Source organism: Hevea brasiliensis, chromosome 13 (genome assembly GCF_030052815.1).
Source record: "Hevea brasiliensis isolate MT/VB/25A 57/8 chromosome 13, ASM3005281v1, whole genome shotgun sequence".
NCBI classification, from domain to species: Eukaryota; Viridiplantae; Streptophyta; class Magnoliopsida; order Malpighiales; family Euphorbiaceae; genus Hevea; species Hevea brasiliensis.
Genome location: NC_079505.1, coordinates 83,326,395 through 83,347,304, shown reverse-complemented (window position 1 = coordinate 83,347,304; position 20,910 = coordinate 83,326,395). Strand labels below are relative to the sequence as shown.

General features: G+C 32.4%; 4 protein-coding genes across 5 annotated transcripts; 1 reads left to right on the top strand and 3 right to left on the bottom strand.

The window, feature by feature from the left end:
* Positions 1-119: 119 nt before the first annotated feature.
* On the bottom strand, positions 120-2,611 carry LOC110640943 (uncharacterized). Its single transcript, XM_021792505.2, has 2 exons — positions 2,415-2,611; positions 120-395 (listed from the first exon to the last, which is right to left on the bottom strand). Exons 1-2 carry the CDS (start codon positions 2,517-2,519, stop codon positions 309-311), a joined length of 192 nt encoding a protein of 63 aa, XP_021648197.2. The 5' UTR covers positions 2,520-2,611; the 3' UTR covers positions 120-308.
* Positions 2,612-3,635: 1,024 nt separating this feature from the next.
* On the bottom strand, positions 3,636-6,983 carry LOC110640950 (autophagy-related protein 16). Its single transcript, XM_021792518.2, is given in 7 exon segments — positions 3,636-3,758; positions 3,761-4,477; positions 5,013-5,238; positions 5,899-6,094; positions 6,183-6,364; positions 6,560-6,686; positions 6,895-6,983. Coding segments are annotated over 7 exon segments (1,527 nt in total). The 5' UTR covers positions 6,897-6,983; the 3' UTR covers positions 3,636-3,681.
* Positions 6,984-7,537: 554 nt separating this feature from the next.
* Positions 7,538-13,452, bottom strand: LOC110640960 (uncharacterized). Of its 2 annotated transcripts, XM_021792544.2 has the most exons (6): positions 12,901-13,452; positions 10,957-10,993; positions 10,628-10,864; positions 10,465-10,512; positions 8,818-8,826; positions 7,974-8,218 (listed from the first exon to the last, which is right to left on the bottom strand). In XM_021792544.2, exons 1-6 carry the CDS (start codon positions 13,197-13,199, stop codon positions 8,129-8,131), a joined length of 720 nt encoding a protein of 239 aa, XP_021648236.2. In that variant the 5' UTR covers positions 13,200-13,452; the 3' UTR covers positions 7,974-8,128. The 2 variants fall into 2 exon arrangements, with proteins under 2 accessions (XP_021648227.2, XP_021648236.2); XM_021792535.2 differs by lacking the exon at positions 8,818-8,826 and having other exon boundaries at positions 7,538-8,237; positions 12,901-13,427.
* Positions 13,453-19,372: 5,920 nt separating this feature from the next.
* On the top strand, positions 19,373-20,658 carry LOC110641548 (protein JINGUBANG-like). Its single transcript, XM_021793335.2, has one exon. It carries the CDS (start codon positions 19,410-19,412, stop codon positions 20,493-20,495), a length of 1,086 nt encoding a protein of 361 aa, XP_021649027.2. The 5' UTR covers positions 19,373-19,409; the 3' UTR covers positions 20,496-20,658.
* Positions 20,659-20,910: the final 252 nt, after the last annotated feature.

Sequence of the window (20,910 nt, the reverse complement as noted above, 5' to 3'; positions counted from 1 at the left end):
TTCACTGAAAAATCAGAGAGATACTGAAAAGTGTTTCTCAATTATATGGTCTTGAGATGAGATTACTTAGTATGTAACTCTATCAATAATTCTCATCATGTCTAAAAGTTGAAACAAACTTGATAGAACGAGTATTAATTATTTTTGATAAATCAGCAACAAGGAAGAAAATTGTTCAAGACATAAGCAAAACTAATTTGCCAAATCAATTATTTTGTTACAATGTTTTTGAAAAAGAAGCTCAAAGAGCTACCAGCACTTGAGGGAAATAAAGGAAATAGAAATTTGACCACATAAGTAGCTGTGGCTCATGCTAGAGTATCTGTCTGCTTAGCTTGCTGCAATAGCTCTTCTCTGACCCTCCTGATCTCCATCAACTTTTCAAGTCTTTCCTTCTGAAAGAATGATGGCACAAGGCCAATAAACCACAAAAAATTATACACAAAAAACGACATGAATTCAACTGCAAATTGCTGGATAACGGCAGCCAAAAGAAATTGTGAGAGAATGATGAAGAAGACCACTGAAAGATTTAAAATTCAAATAGCATGGATGCACAACAATTCCTTTTTTGCCACACACACACACACACTCACACGTGTGTGTGTGTGTGTGTGTAAATAACCAATATTTTGAAATTTGAAACTGATTTGGACATAGTTACTGCAGAATTTTATGGGATATTATAGAAGCTAACTGAAATTGTACATCAAATTCATAAACAGTAGTGAAGCCACATGTATTACTGCATCAGAATGTGGTCCTCACTGCACAATACAATGAAACTGACTCAAACTGTTTTTAAGTTAGAAATTTTATGGGATATTATAGAAGCTAACTGAAATTGTACATCAAATTCATAAACAGTAGTGAAGCCACATGTATTACTGCATCAGAATGTGGTCCTCACTGCACAATACAATGAAACTGACTCAAACTGTTTTTAAGTTAGAAATTTTCCAGTCTGAAACAAATGAGTCTGGCGCATCCATTGTCTCACAGGAAAACAATGTTGAGCATTTTAATCTATACCTCCCATAACAAGAATCATTTGTTACATTGTTCTACTCATAAATGGTAACTATAATGAGGACAAGTAGTTGGTCGAAACTTTGAACCCAGAAAACCTTTTTATTTATGATATGGCTTAAACTTATAAATTATCAGTAAATTTTGGAACAATTATGGAACTTTAATTTGTATGAAAAAAATTAATTCAACCCAACTCAACTCAACTAAGCCTTTATTCAAAAAATTTGGGGTCGGGATTCTCTTTCTCCACTCTAAACGATTTTGGCTTAAATACTCAGAAATGTGTAATGCTTCTAGGTCATGTTGTACTACTCTCCTCCAAATCAGTTTAGATCTACCCCTTCTTTTCTTTCTATCCTCTAACCTAATTTGCTATACTTGTCTAACTGGAGCATCTGTATGTCTACGCTACACATGACCAAATCACCTCAATCTCCCTTCTCTAAACTTATTCTCAATTGGCACCACTCCTACCTTTTCTCTAATACTCTCATTACGAACTTTATCTAATCTAATATAGTCACTCATCCACCTTAACATTCTCATCTCCGCAACTCTTACCTTAGACACATACGACTCCTTCAGCGTCCAACACTCACTACCATTTAATATAACCGGTCGTATGGCTATATAATAAAATTTTTCTTTCAACTTATTGAAAATTTTGCAATCACATAAAACTCCAGTGACACATCTACACTTAAACCATCTTAATCCTATGACTAACATCCTACTCACATCACTTTAAAATTTTTTCAATAAGGCCTTCTAGAGATTTAGCCTGCTTTTAGTTATAGAACTAAATTTAAAAAGAAGGGGAAAAAAGCCTTGTTTGTCATTTCGAAAATCTAGTAATAATCACCTCCGATCTGAAATCGAGTTCCCAATTGGCTTTCTATCTAACATAGAATTCTGCAACAGGTCAAGGTTAAGAGGATTACTGTAAGATTCAAATTTCTTATGTAATCATTAAATCCTCAAGCAACTCAATATAGCATTATGCTTTCTGTTACCTACCTGGATAATAGTTGACCTCTTTTTCACATTAAATAAATCTATCAAATTCGGGGAAAATATTCACAATATAATGAAAAATGTAATAATCGCACCTCAAATTTAAACAACATTGTAAGAGAGTATTTCAATTTTCACAGGAGAATCACATAAATCAAGGTAGTTCGAGAACAGCAAGCTCCTTGCCATCTTTTCAAGACCATCCCCATATTTTGACCATCGCTAGATGAATTAGTACAGACAAAATTTAAAAAATGAACTTGGGCAGCTCAAATTCAAACTTAAATATAAAATAATTGCAAAATTTCCATCAACAACATGCAAACTCCAAGAAAGCATTTGAAAAAAGAATTGGAAGATACAAGCACCTTCTCATCCTGGTGAAGAGCAATCCAGACGTGGACTCTATCCATTGATTGCCAAAATAGAAAGGCCCCAAATGATATCCCGAAAAACGTTGCCACTCTCACCATCTTCACAATTGACTCTATTCTTCGCCTCTTCCTCGAGATACTGGGGAGTGGGCAGTCAAGACCAGAGTTTGGGAATTGAGGTCAATGACTATAAACGAATCGTATTCAACGTGGCTTCTGTTGGATGCAGGCCGAGGAATGGGCCAATATAAGACTCCACTTCAATTCCATAGCGGCCCAATTGAGAACACAGGCTCAGGCACTCCAACTCTGCTCTACATTTTTCTAAAACACTTTCCTCTTCTTCTTTTTTTAATTAAAAAATAAAAAAGAAAAAAGCTTTCGCCTATCAAATTAAAATTTCTTTCTGAATGATTTTAAGGACACATTTTCCTACATCAATATTTCAAACTTTCTATCAATATTCAAGCAAGTAAAAAACCACTTGCAATTACTTCAATTTAGACTTACTATAGATATTTATCTTAATCGATAATTAAATTTTTTTATAGTCTGATAAAAATAAAAAAGGCATATACATTTACCTTCTCTGTACTTATAATTAGAATGATAGAAAGAGAGACTAAGAATATCTGGTAATAACTACGAATTCAATTTTTATGGAAAACATAGTTAAGCATTTATAGACTCTTATTTTGTAATTTATTATGAATATGTATATTGAAACTGTAAGAAACCGGATGATAAAAAAATTATATAACTATAAGATATAATTAGAGAAATAGAGCTAAATTATTAATTCCGTCACATGATTTTAAAAAAAGAAAAATAATATTTTAAAAAAAAACTAATTCAATTAAATTTAAATAAAATTTTATTTTGTTTAAATTTAATATGAATAATTCTTAAATGAACCTAATTAAGTTTAATTAAGTATGATAGGTTTAAGAAAACCTAATTAGAAATTTTAAATAAAACTCATTTAATTTAAATTTAAAAAATTAAAATAAGAAAATATCTTTTTTTTTTCTCCTTCTCCCATACAAACTCTCTCTCCTACTCGACCCCACTCTCTTCCTTACTCTCTATTGGTATCACCCCTCTCTCTCTCTCTCTCTTCCTCCTCACCCATATCCCAGTCTCACTTAAATTTTATCTTAACCTTATCAGTTTAGGACTCCGATCAATGAAATTTTACACAGAAATGTAACCAGATTTGGGGTAAACAATTTGGCATATTCACGGGCGCACAAGTAAATGATTACGTCCAGGTATAAATAATTCCACTCTTGTCAGCAGTTACTAATGGTTTTCCCAGTCCACTCCATGAACAACACGGACCGAAGAAGTGTGTTCCTTCAGAGTGCCCACGATATCAGCTTTAGATATTGACCAAATGTAGACAGATCCATTAGCTGATGCAGCAGCCACATAGTTGTCATCAGGACTCATACAAGACCGACTCCAATTAGATGCTGATCTGTTTCCAGTAGTTCTTAATGTGCCACAAACTTCTAAGGACCCCATATCAAATAAGTTGGGCAAGTTATCTCTCCCACTTGTCAATACAATGTTTCCATTTTGAGATAGACGTATAGACGATATAGCAAGTGAATGTGCAGCAACTTCACTGAGTAGCGTTCCTGAATGAATATCCCATAATTGAAGATTCCCATCAACATGGCCTGAACAAATGGTCTGTCCATCCATGCTGAAACAAAGGGCATTGCAATTGGCGTGGAAAACAATTGTGCTGGTGCAGTAGCCTTTTTGCAGATCCCACACTTTTATAGTACGATCATAAGCAGCACTGACAACATGTCGACTTGAACTTTTGCTGACATCCACAGCACACACTTTGTCAACACGGCCTGTGAGAGTGTGACGGACAAGACCTGAATTGGCATCCCCTACATGCAAGTTGTTTGAGCTACTGGCTGCAATAACAGATCTATTATCATTGGTAATAGAGAGATCAAGAACAGACCCACGGCAACCACAAAGTGTAGGACTTAAAGATCCGGGGTTTGTATCCCACATTTTGATTGATTGATCCTAGGGGTGTGCAGATGGTTCGGTTCTGAACCGAACCGATAAAACCGAAAATCAAAAATAAAAAATTTTAAAAATCGAATCAAACTGATTATTAAGAGAAAATCGAACCAAATCGATCTAAACCAAACTGATAAATATCAGTTCGGTTCTATTTTAAATCAATCAAATCGAATTTTGTAAAATTTCATATTTTTAATATTAAATATCAATAACAAAAATATTAAAAAAAAAAACTTAGAAATTAAAACTAAAAAATCTTAGGGTTTCTTTAATATATATATATATATATATATATATATATATATATATATATATATATATATATATATATTAGTAATTTAGTTTCGGTTCGAATTTTTTTTATTTTTTATGAAAATAACCGAACAGAAACGAACAGATTAATCAAAATTATTAAAAGTATAAATCGAAACGAATCGAATCGATTGAATTTTAAAACCAAACCGATTGAATCGAATTGACTAGGTTTGGTTCAATTTTTTGGTTTAAACCAAAATCTGCTCTCTCCTAATTGATCCTGTGCGCCACTGATCACTTTGCTTGAGTTATACTCAAACATTATAGAAGCACAGCCACCCTCATGAGCTGTAATTTTGTACCTGCATGCAGTGGGAATGGTCGATTCCACAAAATACTCAGCACCATCTTCGCTTTGCCGGACCACTCCATCCACTTGCTGCTGAGCAAGTTTCTCTAAACCACTTGCCTTGAGTCGATCAATCATTTCTTCATATAGTGCATTAGCATAAGCTAATTATGGAAGCAATAGTTAGCCACATATATATCATAAGTAACAGAGGAAAAAATAATTTAAATATGGAATCAATAGTCAGCCACATATATACCATAAGTAACAGAGGAAAAAATAATTTAAATATAAGCCCACAAAAACAAACATTAAGAACTTAAAACAAACTATATAAACTTCAGCATACAACTGAATAATGCTTTGGCAACAATAAGATCAGTCTGCAACGACAGAGTAAGTGAGACAATTATGTTACAACACTCGAAATGCAATACCCAATAATATGAACAAAACTAACGTACAACGCTCTGGTACTTAATGTGCAGGCAAGATGACAAAATAAACGGTACAAAGTTAACTACCTTCCCTGCATGGTACATAAATGATATAAGGAGAGTATCTCCATGCAAATTCTCTTAGTGACCAATGGATTTATGAAGGGAAGACATTAAAAAAACCTTTCAGAAAAGCCCTTCAAGAACATATTTAGATTTCATAGAATTACTAGTTCATTATAACAGCTTAAGAAGAATTTTCTCTATGAAGTGTTACACAAAAAAAAGGAAGACAAATTTAGGACTAAAAGATTAAGACGGTCAGCATACCAATTAAATCTCTTCCACACTTTCATTTCAATTATAATAAGACAAAAAGTACCTCATTAAGACGTTCAGCATCCTGCATCTTTTGCAGCATCCAGCGATCAACTAACATCTTATTTTCTGCTTCTGCATTCTTAGCCTTGACAGTCATCTGTTCTAATTGCTTTCGAAGTGAGTGATTCTCACTCACAACCAATTCTAAAGCCTTAATCTTTTCTTCCAAAGCTGCCTTTAATTGAGAGCATTCATCACTGCAGCACAAAAACAATGTTTAAATATTTCTTGACACCATAAAACCTCATAAGTATCTCCCTAGCAGGCTAAAACATAGAAGGCAACCTTGTTTGAGCCAACTCCTTTTGCAAATCAGTGAATGCTGCTTCTTTTTCTTCTAAGGCAGCTTTTGATGCTCTGGACTCTGCTACCTCCACCACAAGTTGCTCGGATAATCGAGATTGAGCTTTGTAAAATTGCTGAAGTTCCAATTCGAGTTTTTCTGCTTTCTCCTTCCATTCTGAGCCCTTTCGTGACATAAGCAACCAAAAACTACACCATTAAAAACTAATTACGCAGCAAAATAGTTATGATAATAAATAGTACAGTGACAGTCAATCAAAAACCCATAGAAAATTGAAATTGATGCTCAGACAATGCACAAGGAGAGAAACAAAATTTAATACAATCAATTGCGTGAGAGAGAGAGAGAGAGAGAGGACCTGAGCGATAATCGGTCTGGAAAGAGCAATACAAGCAGGAGCATGAGCGCCTTCTTCAAGCAAATGGCGTTTCCTTAATGCCTTCAGCGCGTGCTTTATGGCTTCCCTCGTAAGCTTCTCCTGAGACCTGAAACATTAACCGACATTAAATCATCACCAGCTCAGGTTGTTTGGAAGTTTAGAAAACGAAGGAAAACAACAGGAACCAAATTACTTAAACAGAAGGAAATCAACACTCAACTAAAACAAATTCATCGTTCGGACGGCAAACAGGAAAAAGAAACCGAATAGTAAAACGTAGAAATCAAAAGAAAAAGTGAAGCAAATTCACTTACATAATTGATTGACTGCTGAGGACTAGTTTTGATTTAGGGTGAGAAGACGGTGTAAAGGGATGAACATAATAATAGTAACAATGATTGAGTTAATTTTTTTTTTAAATAAATAATTATGAAAAATTTGTAAATTTAAAAAATATATATTTTCTTGGCAAAGTAAATTTTTTTGCTAAAAAAATACGTATATTTTTAAAAAATTTATATAAATTATTTGTCACAAATTTTATAAAAAATAATTAAAATAATTTAAATAGTACTAATATTATATATACTCATATATTTTATATATAAAAAAAATTTTATAAAAATCTATGAAATGTAAATTTATATTAAATTATTTTATCTTTTATAATAAAGTTTAAACAAGTAACCACAAAATATAATAATAATAATAATAATTTTCACGACAGCAGGTTGGAGCAGCAACTGCTTAATTTGCCCGGATTTTGCAGTAGAGAGCAGAGTGAATTATAGAAATTCAAGGGTTACCTGAAAGAGTACATTTTTTACAATATTTTAACCATTTATACACTTGCTTGATCCATTTGTAGACTCCAAATCGCTAAATCACCATTTTGGTAATAATTTGACCATTTATAACCAGAACCAGTGATCCTCATTTCCCTTGCAGAGACTAAAATAAGGAGGTTAGAATTCTTCCATTAACCATCAAGGATAATAAATCCCACCCAGTATTATATCAAACACCTACAACTCATTACACTGTTATTATGCAACTTCAATGAGCAAGGCACACACTCTGAAATACCAAGTTAAATACCAAATAATTTCCCTTTTTTCCCCTAAAACCAATCAAGTGCACAAATTTTACAAACGACACGGCATTCTTATCCAGCGCGAATCCTATCCAGCCAATCAACACTTTTCCTTGCCTTTTCTAGCTGCAGGTCAATGCTCTTTCTAGATTTCTCATGGTATTCCACACTTCTCCGTGACCTCTCCATTTGGTCAAAGGAGATCCTTAGCTTTTCTAGCTTCTCAATATTCGTAAACTTGTATTCATGAAACTTCAGTTTTTCAGGTCTATCAGTGCTTTTTCTCGGTTTCTCCCTCCGATCCGTACTCTTCCTTGGAGCCTCAAAGCAATCAGTACTCCGTCTTGGCTGTTCAATTCCATCTGTACTTCTCCTAGCAGTGTTTCTTCGCGAAGGTGATCTCTCAACTGTTGATATGAACTTCTTCAGATGCCTAAGATACTCTGGATACAGTTCTAAATCGCAGTGATTTCCTCCTTTGAGCCATAGTGGTTCATATTTCTCCTGGCACAATTCCCAGAGCTGCTTTCCATGAGAACAGTCAACTACTTCATCAGATGTTCCCTGTAAGAAAGCAGGTAAACTAGAGCAGTTAATACTATATAGACTGCGTAGGCCCCCAAATCCACCCCAACAGTTAAATTTTCAGCTCTTTCAGTTTTTTTTTTTTTCCCCTTTTCCCTCAAAACATCATGATAATTTTCAAAATACGGACCAATGTTGACTCTGCTCCAATGTGAAGATAACTAATTTCTTATATAGCACGATATTAAAATTTATTATTTGTCTATTTTCTTTGGATCAATGTCTTTTCTACAGATATGGACAAACTATATACATATTAAAATGCACTAATGACTCGCCCAAGGGCACTAAGATATTCCTCACTATCCAACAGAAACAACAAACACCATAATCTTCACAGAAAATCCAAATGTTCCCAAGGGTTTTTGTAGAATGTTAAGAATGCTTAGTTATTGACCAATACCAAAGTAAATGTTGTGCATCACGGAAGCGTGTAAACTGCAAAAAAATAAAGCAAGTATATAAAACACCAATATTTACGTGGTTTACCCTCTCAACATAAAGCTATATCTATGAACATGCCATCTTCCACTATCAATAATAATAAATCATCAATTACAAACTTAAACTACACTACTCATTAACCTAATTACATTTAAGAGAACCACACTATATAACTACTCATATTAAATATATTAGTTAGTCCTTTCATTCTCCTCTAGACATAACTTAATAAATTCAATATTACAACTACTACACCACAAAGGTGTTTTCAACTATATGAGACAAGAGCCCTTTTACCAATGAACATGAATCTCTTCCTCTTGAATTCTATACCCTTTCTTCATCTTAGGTTGAAGCCTCTATCCACTACAATGGGCAAGTACCCCTCATTAGAGAGTTGATTCAAATCCTAAGAATTAGCAAAGCCTCTTTCTACAATAGGCGACAACCTCTCTCCATGGGCAAAACCATTCCCTACGGGCAAAACCAAATAGTCTTTCCATTATTCTCCTATTTATAGTGTTAATTCCCTCAATCCTAATCTGATTAGGAGTCCAACTCAATTTAGGAATAACATTAAAATAGGAATTCTACTCTGTATAGAAAATGTTTCTCCTACTCAAATTAAGAAAAGTTCTATCCCCAAATCCCATTAGAATTTTGAGTCATAATTCTAACAATCGCTACCTTTACTCAAAATCCATCAACTACTATATGTCTTGAATTCTTGGGTGTCATCACATTATCGATTCTTCATGCTTGAGCTTGAACCTTTAAAATCTCTCATTCTTCCAAAAAATATTCATGTTATTAACTATCTAGATTTCGCATCAAGAGTTTCATCTTAATTTCAACTCTTCACCTTTACCATTGTTGCATGTGTAACTTTCTACATGTCGCAGCAGCTACCTTCAACCAAACTCACCAAGATCATCTCCATGCTTTGATACTAATTTGTTGTATACCGCGAAAGCGTGTAAACTGTAAAGAAATAAAACAAATATACAAAACACCAATATTTACACACACGGTTCACTTTCTCAACATAGAGCTACATCCACGGACATACCATCTTCCACTATTAATAATAATAAATCATTAATTACAAGCTCAAGTTACACTATCCATTAACCCAATTACACCGAAAAGAACCACACTATGTAATTGCTCATATTGAATATATTAGTTAGTCCTCTCATTCTCCTCTAAACATAACCCAATAAATTAATATTACAACTACTACACCACAAGGGTGTCTTTAACTATATGAGCAAGTGCTCTCTCATCAATAGACAAGAATCTCTTTCTCTTGAATTCGATACCCTTTTTCCATCTTAGGCCAAAACCTTTTTCCACTACAATAAACAAGTGCCCCTCATCAGTGGGAAGATCCAAATCCTTAACAATTACCAAAGTCCCTTTCTACAATAGGCGACAACCACTCTCCATAGGCAAAACCACTCCCTACGGGTGAAGCCAAATAACATTTCCATTATTTTCCTATTTATACTGTTAATTCTCTTAATCATAATCTGATTAGGAGTCTAACTCAATTTAGGAATAAGATTAAAATAAGAATTCTACTCTATATAGAAAATATTTCTCCTACTCAAATTAGAAAAAGGTTTATCTCCAAATCCCATTAGGATTTTGAGTCATAATTCTAATAGTAAAATTTGAATAACTTTGTAAATAGAAACAAACAACATAGTAATTTAATTTCTTGCAGTTGTAAATCAAGTGTTGAGATCCAAATACTTACATGGATAACCAGCACAGGACACTTCACCAATGAAATCTTGTCTATGTTCTGGATAGCAGCCAAGTAAAAACAAACTCAGTTCAGAGGCATAAAGTGCAATTTATGCTCCTTACATTATAAAGGGATTGTATCAAGAAAATGAAAAATATACATATATTTTTACCTTGTAGATATCAAACCAGTAGGTGCGCTTAACTGGGTACATGACTCTTAACCCTGATAGTATAGGACTATGCAGGACTACAGCTCTTAACCGAGGTAAACGTGCAGCAAGATCCAAAGTAGGCCCACTACCAACAGATTGACCATAAAGGATGATGTTCTCCTGCTTGGTACCATAGCTCTCCTCAAGACACTTATAAGCAGCTTCAATATCAGCGTAAGTATTGTGCTCACTGGGCTGCAGAAGGACATAAATGAAGCTTTAGAGAAGCTGCTTGACCACAGTAATTTCAGTCAAATATCAAACCGAAGAGGATTTATACTGTTTACCTTCCCTGATGACTGTCCATAGCCAGAATAGTCGTACCTGCATAAATTGGAGAAAAAGGGTTTTGAGTAAACTAATACAGTCTGATGGATATCCAATAGTTAACTGATGGATGAGTGCATAAACTAATACATGCGCTTTAGTAAAGAGCAGGTTCCTGATTGATAATAAGATATAGGAATCTTCTGGTGTCAGGCACTGATAATAGTGTTACTTTGTTAGCGCGTACTATACTATTTTGATGAAATTCCCAAGCCTGCATTGATCCATCCATCAAATAATTTCTTTGCAACAAAGATTTCCAAACTCTACAACTTCCACATTCTTGTCCATCTACTTGTTGCATACCCATATCTTCATGCAATAAAACACGCTATATGTATGGTGCCGCTAAAAGACTTACTAGGTAGGCAGGGGTGGAGCTACATGAGGACTAGAGAGGGCCATGGCCCCCCTAAGCCCCATGGCTTCCCACAAACAAGGGGTGGTTAGCCCCTTTAAATTTTTCTGTTAAAAGTTTTTCAAAATGATATTTAATATATAAATATTTATATGATGTATAAAATCTATTTACTAGTAATTATGAATCTAATTAATAATTATAAATCATAATTAAATATTTTTTCTATCTCATGTTAATTTAATTAATACATATTTATTTTTATTCATTGATCATTCTCAATTTATAATAAAAATATATCTACTTTTATTTATTTTTATTTTATTTTAAAATATGTTTTACTCAGAAAATTAATGAATAAAATAGAATGAATTAATAACTCAGTAGATTCTATTATTATTTTTCAAGTGCAATAGTTTAGAATGAAAATATTTTATACAATACATTTTAATTATATATAGATAACAAATAATTAAACTTATGAATGAGTATTAATAAATTATTCTGTAATTCTGTTCAGCCCCTCAAATGTATAATTACTTCTATTATATGGTTTAAGAAACCAACATAAAATATAGCTAAATTAGCAGCCATGGCAATGTGAGTTCCCATGAGATCTTAATGGGAAAGGAAAACCAGTCGGTTCATCCTCAATGACACTTTTTATTTATAAAACAACCTCTATAACTGAATGCATGCTCTTCTTCTTCTTTCTTCCTTTTGCCCTCTTCTCCTTGTTAATTTCATTTAACCTGACATTTCTTTGAATTTTTCTTTTTCAACAAAGCAACTAATCTAGGGCCTAGAAACTAACTAGACAGAGGATAAAAACCTATGATAATGTAGCAGAAAATATTTTAACAAAAATATAATACAATCTAACTCCCAATTGTATTTTTTACTTCCCATTAACCAGAAACACACAAACACAAACTATATTACTCCAAATAAGCAACATCATCATCTGTTCATCTCTAGGCAGAAAAGTTACCCTCAATTATCCCTTTTCCCCAATATTTTGCTGAATCACTTAATTAGCCAGATATACTAGTTGCAAATATCAAAATCCATAAGATATTCCATCCCCCAAAATCAAAACATCATTGCTTAATATAAGAATCATAGGCAATCCAGTGAATTTAACATCAAAGGAAAAAAAGAATGAAGGAACGGAATAGATCTACAGGAAGGAATCTTCAAGTCCTTAATTCAGTTAATATATCAGTTAATAAATCACGCACACAACAACCACTTGATCTCAAACACCCCTTTAACGAAACCACAGCAATGCTTGATCAATAAAGGACACTCGAACCTACCCAAACATTATACTTTCTCATCAAGTTATCCATAATCTGCAGTACAGCTCTATCACAACATCAAATTCTTCTAGCATTCTAAACAAAAGCTAGTCAAATTCCCTACGATTTCACGTTGATATCACATATTCACCAAATTTCAACAATATACCATCTGAAAATACAACAATCAACAGATATTCCGATATTCCGAAATTGGAGACAGGGTTAAGTGAAACTGAAGTTACCCCATGAGATTTACACGCAAGTGGATGCTTAATTCGATGAAGAGCTCATACATCTGGCCAATATCAGCAGCATTTCCATGAGAATAAAGCAGAGTGGAGGTGGCCATGGGATATCTAACATAAACAGCAACAATCTCTGTACCCCGGCGGGTGGGGAGGCGCAAGACGTCGACGTTCTCGCGATGAGGGAAGTGGTCCAGAAGCAAAAGGCCAGCATCATCAGTAATTAGCTTGTAAGAAGGAGGGTTCGGCGGAAAAAAAGCGAATTTAGCTGCCATGGAAGAAGTCACCCCTCCCATTCTGTTAATACTCAATTACTCCCTTTTATCTCTCCCTCTCTGTCTGTATATATATGCAGGCTTGTTTCTTCTCTCTAAAGAAAGAGTCAATTAGTGGTAATTAGTAAAAGAAGAAGGATAAGAAGATGATGAACATTCTTCTCTTTCTCTTTTCTTTTCCTTTTGACAGAGAGCATGAAGAAAGAAGAAATAGAAGAAGGTCAGAACTAGTCAGTATCAAATATTTGAAGTGAGAGAGAGAGGATTAATTTTGCGCATGAAATTTTCTGTCTCTTGCCCGCTTAGAGGGCAATGATATGATTACAGCTCGTCTCATGCGGATGTTCATCACCTCTCTCCCCTCTCTCTCTCTCACGTGTTTAAGTTCTGCCCCTATTATCCTTTTTTATTTTGCAGACTTACCCTTATTGTTTTTGTATCTTTCCAATTATCCCAAGAGTTCCCTTACCTTCCATTCGTACCCCTGTTTGTTTATTTACCATAATAAGAGTGAGTGCTGCTAGCATCATTTAACATATGTTTTGCCCAAGTATTTCTTTAAGCGTATGGGATGTTGGATTATGTGAATTTTGTTATTTAATACATAAAATTATTTATTATTTATTATTTATATAAATAATTAATTAAATAAAATTTAAATTTTAAAAACAAACGTCATGTTCTACTTTTTCTTAATAATATATATATATATATTTAAAAAAGAAGTCATTTAACTTTTATTTGAGAAGAAATTTTTGACTGAGACATCACTCTTTCACAAACGTGAAATGGAAAGTAGGCTTACTCAATTATTTTTACAATCGCAAGTTTAAAGAGTATTTTCATATCGATGACTTATGTAAAATAAGGTAAATTTTAAATAAAATTAATGAAAAATACAGGTGAATTTGTAAATTAAAAAATTAATTTTTAAGATTTTAAGTTGAAAATTTATCAAAAATAAATTTATGATTAATTATATATAAATAGTAATTTTTAATATTAAATGAATCTCATTTGCTCTGTATAAAAAAAAATTGTCATATAATAATTAATAATTAAAGCTATGTATGAAAGAAATGAAACTCTAGAGGACAACATTGCAAAAGCACCATTTTCTGTGGACCGCCACAGGGTGTCCAGGATGTCCCAGTTTATTACACGTGTCTATAATTAATAAACAGCTCTACTCAGCGTTTTGGGAACGCACCCACTGGACCGCATACGCAAGTTACAGCAAACATAAGGAGCTATGATATGCAGGAGAACAAGGTTACAAGTTTGTTGGCGAATAAGACAGCTTTGTCCAAATGAGAAGATGAAAATTAAATACAATATTTGAGCAGCAACAACCAGATCTTAAATTAGATACATATATGTAATTAATGCAAGTCAGATCAAACACACATCCAACTTAATGTGAAGATTTAAAAGCATAGGTAGGAGGACCCATGGCAATGAAGATGATGGGTTACTAAGAAACAAACCCACTTGATTGCTTTGCTATTGCTCTAGCTGGAGGAGTCTCCATTGCTTCTTTAATTAATATTTGCCTTATTATTATCATATATATAGACGAAATAATTGACTCATCTATTAATTTCTCTTGCTTTTGTAGATTGGATTGAAGATTTTGGACTTAAATGTAACATCAAAGAGAGTGTGAAAAAGGAGGAAAAATAAAATTGAATTAAAGATTCACTTAGGATCCCTTTTCAATTAACTTTGTTGTGTTTTTGCACCATGAAACATATTTTTCATGTTGTTGCATGCTTTTTTTCTTCTTTTCAATTAAAGGGGTAATTCCATTTGAATATACAAGTAATTATGATTTTGATTAGAAATTTAATTAAAAAAAGAGACAATTACTATTTACTTATTTTATTTATTTTAAAAAATATATTATTTAATTTATTTATTTTTTTAGTCGTTAAATTTGAATTTTTTTTCAACTATTTTATCCCTATAATTTAAATAATATAATTATTTAATTACTGTAATTTCAAATCAATCAACTATTTATAACTATTATCTCTTTTATCGAATTTGATTAATCTAAAAATTAACAGAAGAGATTAAACTGTTTATATACTAAAAATAAAGGAGAATAAATAATGTATTTTATAATAAAATAATTAAATAATATATTTTTTATAATAAAATAATTATTTTTATTAAAATATATGACTAAATACCCTTAAAGGAATTATATAAAAATATAATATAAATCCTATCTAAAATAAAACGGAAATCTTTACCTTTGGACATTAAGAATCGAAATTAAAATCTAACAATAGATAAAAAAATCTTTTTAACTTTTATAAATTTATTATTAATTTGAACTCTTGGGTATCGATCTTTTTAATTACCTCAATTTTAATATTAGAAAAAAAATAAAGAGAAATTATAACCTCTAAATTAACGTTACATACTTTTATTAAATCAAACTATTAAAATAATTTATTAAATTTAGTGATGTATCGTAATGATTAAATTTTATTGAAAATCTCAGAGGCTCAATGCCTCCACGAGTTCATACATGGATCCGAGCATTGTGAAAAAGCCTAGAGCAGAGCACCATCAATTGCAATATTCAAAGACATAAGAATGAGAAGAGTATGTTGGGGATGGGCGAGGCAATATCCTCGAAAAACAGAGACTACCCACGTCTCCTTGTATGGGTCACCACTTGCTTCCCACTGGGTCTTCTTTTCTGCCTCTATTTTTAACCCTTGTTTTTTTGGACCAGATTGACGAGATAAATTGATATTTGAAAGCTTGAGAAATGATAAAACCCGCTCGTCCTTTCCTTTTCTTTCGTGCGATGAGTGTTGTATGAGTGAGGCCTTCACCTCCAAGTTATTTGGAAATATCCCCATGATCGGTGCATGCTTGATAAACTGGCCCATGGATGAAAATACGAATGCACCCATAAATTTGAGGATCCAAATGGGATATGTAAGGTGCTGATTTGTGGGCCTATAGAGTTTATTGAAATTTAACGCCCTTACTTTAAACCCAATAAAATCTTAAGGCATTATACTTGGGCCGAGATGTTAGACAAGAACAAAAATGATGAAACCCACCAAAATCTTGAACACAACATACCTTCTTGAAAAATAAAGTCCTTCAATGGAGTAAACATTAACAACCTGGGTTATGCTCAGTTTGATTAAAAATGGCCATTTTTTTTAATAGATAAATGATGGTTTTATTGAATTAAAAGATTTGAGCCAAGTACAGAAGAGTTCAAAATAGAAAGAAACAAATCTCAGCTTAAGCCCACCAAAACTAGACTCATTAACAAATAATGCTAACTATAAATAGGTCAACTAATCAAAAACTTTAACTCAACCATCAAAAAACACAAATCCAGTTTACTGTCGCCCATTCGATTGTCGGTCATTGGAGAAGATATTCAATGCCATGTTTGGTGAAAAAACCAGCAGTTCTCTCAACTATTGAAGCCATAAAAACTTAAATTCAACCACTAAAAAATAAGGAGCCTTGTTATCTCCTTCTCCGACAGCTTTAAAGAGTTAGGTAGTCGATGAAGCCAAGCCAAGGAATTCAGAACCACTTCACCTCTACATCAGCACCACAGCAAGCACAAATCATTGGTGATGGGTCTCTTTGGTATCCCATTCGTACCTTCCGACCGATCTACTGTATCTCACCTCATAAGTTACCCACTAGACGATAGGATTCATATCACTAGAAAAATGAAGCCTTCATTGACGTAGAGAGCAATTAAACCTCTTGACGTTATAACTGGAGTAGATCTTCAAGAAAAGACTTTCGTGTGCCACAAGATCTACAAAGAAAACACCAAAGAACAACCAACTACAAAGCAACGACATGCAATCGTAAAACACAAAACACAAGGGTAGCCTCTGAAAACCCTCACCACTCACCACTTACTGCCCCAACCTCAAAATTATTTACAACCCTTCCCACAGGTAGGGAGGGAGAACCACTGACCAGGGAGGGGAAGTCGGCCTCCCTCCACCTTGAGGGGTAAAAGGAGACTGCCACATGCAGCAGAGAACCAAGACCTAGCCCTAGATTTGAACTCTCAAATGAAAGAAAAACGAGAGAAAAATCTTGGTACATACAACGGTTGATTATGTTAAAATGGCTAATTAAGGCTTTAGAAACATGAACTAAGATATTTTAGAGAAATTTCAAGTTTGAATCACTATAAAATGAAAAATTCTAATTTTGTAGAAGGGAAAACTCACATATAGTCATATATATGATACTTTAGGTTTGATTAAACTTCTAGTAAAGGAAAAAATTGATATCCGTATATTACATACAGCGTATTTAATAATGAAAGATGAAAAAAAAAAATTTATTGTTCTATTCATTAATTAATATTCTATTTATTTAGGAGATTTTTCTTATTTATATCTAATTTATTATGAATTTAAGATATTAAATATATAGTGAAAAAATCTATATTTTTATATTTTAAATTTTAAATAGACTGAATTTAGATAAAAATTTCTTATATTTAAGAAATAACATGCAATAAATTCAAACCATACTACTATTGTGTTATTTAAGTGGTTGATCGATCACATGATTTGTAATACTAAACTCATCATCAATTTACTAAACATAAATATTTTGTTTATGCTACCATCCAACCACTAAAACATAACATACTTTAACAAATCTCAAAAATTTATCATCAAAATGTGTGGTGTCATCATATTAAAAGAGCTAATTAATTAATTAATTAATTAATTAAAACTCATCATGATTTGATTCCATGAATATAGCACATGAATTCACAAAGCTTAAAAAGTGTCTATAGCTAGTATTAGAATAAATTGGTAGTAATTAATTAGTTTATTAACCCAACAAATTGGTCTTCTTTTTACTTGACGGTTGTCATTAATTTATGCTGGTTTATTTAGTGATTAGCAAACATAATTAGGAATCTATGTTGCTAAACAATACCTTTATAGTGACTCAAGCCCACTAAATAATTGTGGCCACCCCCCACCCACATTTACTAAATTATTCCACCAATAATTTTCAATAGTAAGCTCCATTTCAAACAAGACAAAGAAGAAAAATTATTTCTCCTAACAGATTAGAAAACAATATAATGGAGTATTAGGCAGGTCGATAAATGTAAATGGAAATCTTATTATTATTTTTAAAATTAAATTGATATATAAATTATTATTTTTTTAATAAAAAATTAAAATAATAGAAATTCGAATATGAATTTATAAGATAAGTAAAATGTTTTAACAATGGACTGAGAAAGATAAAATATTATATAATTATATAAATAATTGTTGAGGTGGATTTCGCGTATGGCCCATCATCTCCGACCAATTAAATCATTTAATTTTTCCAGTTGCCAGGTGTCACTATCTTTATAATAATAATAATAATATAGGTCCCTAAAGGAGGTATTTGGTTTAGAGACACCTATAGATATGATAATTGATAATTATTATAATAATAATAATAATAAAGCTATAGATAATTGATATGATACCTATCAGTTGCAATCTACATCAGTTATATTTTTAAATTTATTTCTCATTAATTGATAATTGATTTTATTTTTTTTTAATTTTGATTATATTATTTTTTTTATTTAACTTAAAAATTAATATGCTTAATACTTTATTTTTTTATTTATAATTTTAATATTTTAATTAACTAATTTCAACTTTATTAAAATATTTTTTATTAAAAGCATAAAATATAAAATATTTATTTATATTTAAAAACTTAAAATTAATTATAAATTTTTTCTCTATCAACAATAATAATTACTTTATTATTTTATTTATATTTTTAAAGTTATTTAATTATTTTTTTAAAAAAATTAATTATTTTCTTATTTTAATAAAATAAATGATATAATATAATAGATTAATAATTATATATTTATTTTAATAATATAATAAATAATATAATATATTAATTTAATAATTATATATATAAATTTATAATAAAATAAATAATATTATATAATAAATTTATAATTTTATATTTATTTTAATAATAAATAAATTAAATAATATATTTTATATATAAATAATAACTGTTAAATATAATTTTATTAAATGCATAACGTAAATTAATTATCATTAATTTCTAACTATATCATAGCAATTAAAACAAAACCTAATGATCCTCTGACATTGCATAAATACAGCATATGCTACTAGTCTACCAAGCTCAGGCGTTGATTCCAATATGCTTCGTCAATGTATTATTGAATCTCAAAAGTTCAATTCCTATCTCCATTTTCCTAAACACAGCTGCATCACCACTCTCAAAACCCCAACGCCGCATATCAGCTGTTTGGCAGTCCACAACACCTTCCTTTACGCAGCCTCAATCAATGAAATCTATGTCTTTGATTTATCTAACTATACCCATATTGATACATTTACTACCAATGACCCATCTTCCGGCTTCATCAAATCCATAGTATTCCACAACGCTAAAATCTTCACAGCCCATCAGGACTGCAAGATCAGAGTCTGGCAAATCTCTCACTCCAAACACCATCACCTTGTGTCCACTCTCCCTACTCTTAAAGACCGGTTTCGCCATTTCGTGTTGCCGAGAAACTACGTTAGCGTTAGGCGTCACAAGAAGCGGCTTTGGATCGAACACTGGGATACAGTTTCTGGGTTAGCTGTGCATGGAGGGTTAATGTACTCAGTTTCTTGGGATAAGAGTTTCAAGATATGGAATGTTGAAAATAATCGGTGTTTAGAGTCAGTATTAGCCCATCAAGATGCTGTTAATGCAGTGGCCGTGTCCGATAATGGGACTGTTTACACAGGTTGTGCTGATGGGTTAATTAGGGTTTGGAAGAAGGTGGGCAAGGAGAGAAAGCACAGCTTGATTACTACCTTAGACAAGCATAAATCAACACTGAATGCACTTGCATTGAACGGTGATGGATCAGTGCTATTCTCCGGTGGCTGTGATTCGATCATGGTGTGGGAAAGGAAGGAAGTAAATGAAAATGAACATCAGATGGTGTTTGCGGAGGCATTGGGGGATCATGCGGGGGCAATATTATGCATGTTGACTGTAGATGATTTGCTGGTGAGTGGGTCATCAGATCGGACGGTGAGGATTTGGCAAAAAGGGAAAAAGAATGGGTATAGTTGCGTGGTAGTTTTGGAGGGGCATGAAAGGCCAGTTAAGTCGCTTGTGGCAGTTGCAGGAGAAGGTGGGTATAATAATGGCAGTTCGTCCTTGTCGATTTGTAGTGGAAGTCTTGATGGGGAGATCAAAGTATGGGAGGTCTCAACTCAAACCTAAAGAGGGTATCTGCAGATCTATAGGTCATTAGTATTAATTGGTCTTACATGTGGAGTTAGCTCATAATTAATTACAATTGAATAGAAAACTAAAGAGAAAATATGCAAAAGATTGTCACCTTGATTACGTCTCAATTAATTATAAGCATCTTTTTCTATGTAAACCCATTAATTCTATTTCTGTATTAGACATGATTTAGGAAATTTCCCTTCATTTTTGCCATGTTGAGAGAAAGGTTATGTCTTCTAATTTCTCGAAAACTTGGCAAAATATGATTGGCTAAATATATATTGGCACTCAAATATTAATTGGGATTATTTATTCATTCTTCTTTATCAAAACTCGACGACCATTGAAGTCCATGGTGAGGTGGATTTCTATTTTTCAAGCCTTAAGCATCATTTCTTTCCCTTCT